The sequence below is a fragment of the Dipodomys ordii genome, unplaced genomic scaffold (assembly GCF_000151885.1).
Source record: "Dipodomys ordii isolate 6190 unplaced genomic scaffold, Dord_2.0 Scaffold18, whole genome shotgun sequence".
NCBI lineage: Eukaryota > Metazoa > Chordata > Mammalia > Rodentia > Heteromyidae > Dipodomys > Dipodomys ordii.
This window is the reverse complement of record NW_012267234.1, coordinates 11,102,327-11,106,411: the sequence shown is the minus strand read 5'-3', so window position 1 is coordinate 11,106,411 and position 4,085 is coordinate 11,102,327. Positions and strand designations below refer to the sequence as shown.

The 4,085-nt window shown below is 40.8% G+C and overlaps 1 protein-coding gene across 7 annotated transcripts in view; it reads right to left on the bottom strand.

Annotated features, from left to right (window-relative positions):
- Positions 1-4,085, bottom strand: part of Znf821 (zinc finger protein 821) — a 33,037-nt gene that overhangs the window by 16,735 nt on the left and 12,217 nt on the right. Inside the window, exon 5 of one of the 7 annotated variants that reach the window (XM_013012977.1) lies at positions 799-872. The exons of the other annotated variants lie outside the window; for them this stretch is intronic. Coding sequence (XP_012868431.1) covers positions 799-805 — 7 coding nt within the window. The 5' untranslated portion in view covers positions 806-872. The remainder of the gene's footprint in view (positions 1-798; positions 873-4,085) is intronic. 7 annotated transcript variants of the gene reach the window in all.

The following is a 4,085-nucleotide window of genomic DNA, read 5'->3' as shown; positions in this document are numbered from 1 at the left end:
TGAGCTGAAGAGCTGAGGGACAGCGTCCAGGCCCAGCAGGCCTCATGACCGGACCCCCCCCCCAAAAAAAAAAGAAACTCACAAGCGAACTATCTCATTCTGAATGGAAGGTAAGAAATTAATACTTCATTCTACTTTAAAAATTGAGATTTTTGCCAGGCTCTCATGGCTCACACCTATAAAACTAGCTACTCAGGAGGCTGAGATCTGAGGATCATGGTTCAAAGCCAGCCTGGGCAGAAAAGCCTGTGAGACTTTTTTTTTTTTTGGTCTATTCTTGGATTTGTACTCTTTATCTGGATTCTTTTTTTTTTTTTCTGTCAGTCGTGGAGCTTGAACTCGGCCTGGGCACTGTCTGTTAGCTCAAGGCTAGCGCTCTACCATTTGAGCCACAGCGCCACTTCTGGCTTTTTCTGCTTATGTGGTGCTGAGGAATCGAACCCAGGGCCTCATGCATGTGAGGCAAACACTCTACCACTGAGCCACCTTCCCAGCCCCTGTGAGAATCTTATTCCAGTTAATAACACATATACAAAAAAGCTGAAGTGGTGCTCTAGCTCAAGTGGTAGAGTGCTAGCTTTGAACAAAAAGGAGCCCAGGGACAGTACTGAGTTTAAGCACAGGCCCAGAAAAAAAAAATTGAGATTTCCCCCCCACCCCCACCCCATTGGGTATTGGTCCATGCCTGTGATCTTAAGCTACTCAGGAACCCGAGATCAAGAGGATAGTGGTTCAAGGTCAGTCTGGGTAAAATGTTCATGAGAGCTCATCTCAAAAAGCTGGACTTGGTGTACACACCTGTCATCCCAGCTACACGGGAGGTATCAATTTCAAGATCGTGGTCCAAGCTGGATAGGGCATAAAGCGAGACCCTATTTGAAAAATAACAAAAACAAAAAGGGCTGGAGGCATGGCTCAAGTGATACATCACCCTGCTGGCAAGTGCAAGGCCCTTAGTTCAAACCCAGTACCACTAAAATTAGTAAATAAAATAAAATAGAGCTATCCCTCATTATGAATGAGTTATTCCTACAATGGACTGCTGTTGTTCTGCTGCTAAAACAAGTTAATGGTATGGACACATAGGAAACAAATCAAGCTATAATACTAATAATGAAATATATTAAACATAGTTTAAACATTAAGCAGCAAAATTTCCCATATTAAATAATTTGAATTTGTCATTTGAGAATAGAGGCCAATACCACTAGTATTGAGGAGGATCTAGGACAAAGGACGGCCTCACATAAAATAACACAGATGACAAAGAAGAGACGCCACACTATTTAATACTGCTACTATTTTCAATACAAATCAAGTCAGTGACTCGATCCTGACCTAAAAATGCCTGCAAAACTTCTGAAAAAAATACCAACGATCAGGTCTCATCTCAAATTAAATGAGGGTCAAATGAGATTTTTCAAAATTCAGCATGAGATTTCTAGCTTCATGCCACTCAGTCAACTTTCGTTCCAGAAGGCAGATGTCATGAAGCAAAGCCATCATGCTATTCAAGGGCTGATTGGCTCTGACATCTGAGCACAGCTTCTGCATTTTCCTGCTTCTGACTATGAGTCTATTTAGTTTACTTCAAATAGATAAGCAACATTAAATTAAATACATATCACTGGTTCCATTTCTTTGCCTGGGGATAGGAAACTCAAGAGGTCAGAAAACTAAAATTACTAACTTCTACTTGCTATTATTGTCATAAGCAATAAGAAATAATCTTTTGAAAGGGCAGGGTGAGCTACTATCCCAAAATAAAAACAAACTAGATTTCAAAACCCAGCAGAGCTCAGTAGCTTTTGTTCACTAACTTAAAGCTTTGCTTTAGAAGGCCTCCTGGCTCCCTGCCCAAATGCATCACTGACCAAGCCCCGCTGGGGATGTTGCTCTTTAGTTGCAGCTCTTTAGTTGCTCATATCCAACTCTAAGGGTCCTCTTAATGGTCACCACTGAAGAGTCTGAAATCCCACCCCCTGCATTAATAGCGCATTTACTAGTTTGACTCTAGATAACTTTATTTCTGTAACTATGTGTCTGTCATATTTTCCCTTCTGTCATGGTCCATTTGTCTATCTATTTTCCAACTCCGATAACCAGCAGCAACTTTTATCTTGGCCATGACTATAGTGGGAAGAGATGCAACTAATGGCATGTGCTACACAGGCACAGCTACACAGGTCATGCAAAGCCTCTGCTGGCTTCCAGCCTTTCCTGTAATTGTGCCATCACCTTCCAGCTACTTTCTTCAAATTTTATCAGTCTCTTTGAACAGATGGCTTTTATAAGTGAACTCATCATCTCTACCCTTTCTTCCCTCTCTAACATTTCATCTTTTGTCGATAATCATCCTCAACATGACAACATCCTCCTGAACCCCTGTGCTAGATGACCTATGCTAGAGATCATCTTCGACAAGCCTCACCTTCAAACACATTGCATCCTACTGTTTTAATGACAACTTCTAAATCCTTGCAAATCACTTTTCTTTATATTACGCAGCCTTATAGATCCAACTATTCAAGACTATATTTTTTGGAAGCATCCAACTGTTCTTTCTATCTTATGCTTTTTTTTTTTTTTTTGGTCAGTCATGGGGCTTGAATGCTGGGCCTGGGCACTGACCCTTAGCTCTTCAGCTCAAGATGAGCACTCTACCACTTGAGCCACTTCTGGATTTTTGGTGTTTAATTGGAGAAAAGAATCTCAGGAACTTTTCTGCTCAGGCTGGCTTTAAACCTCGATCTTCAAATCTCAGCCTCCTGAGTAGCTAGGATTACAGGCATGAGCCACCAGCGCCTAGCTCTTATACAACTTTTCCAGGACTTAAACAGAAGAATTATTATATAGAGGCTTATTACCATTACTTATTAAATATTTAAGATATCAAATACATTCTAATTCTTTTTTTTTTTGTCAGTTGTCGGGCTTGAATTCTGGGCTTGGGCGCTATCCCTGCGCTCTTCAGCTCAAGGCGAGCGCTCTACCGCTTGAGCCACAGTACCACTTCCGGTTTTCTAGTGGTTTATTGGAGATAAGAGTCTCATGGAGTTCCTGCCTGGGCTGGCTTTGAACCGTGATCCTCAGATCTCAGCCTCCTGAGTAGCTAGGATTACAGGTGTGAGCCACCGGTGCCTGGCTACATTCTACTTCTTTTGTTCAAACTTTTTTCTTTAGCCTGAAAGATAAACACTATATAGTATCTGGCATATGATATATTTTAAATTAATTTTAGTTCTCTTAACTCCTGGGTTAATATATTTTCTCAAATATCTTTAGTTTTGGTCTGGGTTGGCTTTTGTTTGGTCTTAGTTATAACTCTGAATTCTCTTCAAATGTACTTTAGTCAAGCAATAACAGACAACTAAATCACCTCTAATGAACATCTGAGTGAGAATGTTTATCTACCCATATCACTGGAAATAGCTAATTACCACAAACTTACATAGATACCAATGTTAATTTAGCATAAGGCACTGTTTTTTTAGGGTTTGAACTCAGGGCCTCACACTTGCTAAGCAGCAGCTCATAAAAACAATGTGATCTAGATCTATACTTATCTATGTGTCTCATAGTTTCTGCCATCTAAATGTGTGAACAGTGCTAAAAGTGTATGTGCATATATACATATAATACACACATTTATATATATATATGTATATAGTCACACAGTTTCTGCCATCTAGATGTTTACAATCTAATTACCAAAATAAAAGATACACATACAACTATTGAGAAACAATGCAGACTTTCTGTTTTTAGTTCATGCCTTAGGTGATCTGTCCCATACTACTGATTTGTAGTGCCAAAACACTGCATTCTAGATGGTAATCCACTTGCTTTTCCTGTTTGAGAGTCCTCCATGATTTAAGCATGTGCAACCTCATGCCCTATGACTTTTACACACCAGCCGGGCGCTGGTGGCTCATGCCTGTAATCCTAGCTACTCAGGAGCCTGAGATCTGAGGATCGAGGTTCAAAGCCAGCCCGGGCAGGAAAGACCGTGAGACTCCTATCTCTAATAAACCACGAGAAAACCGGAAGTGGCGCTGTAGCTCAAGTGGTAGAGCGCTCGCCTT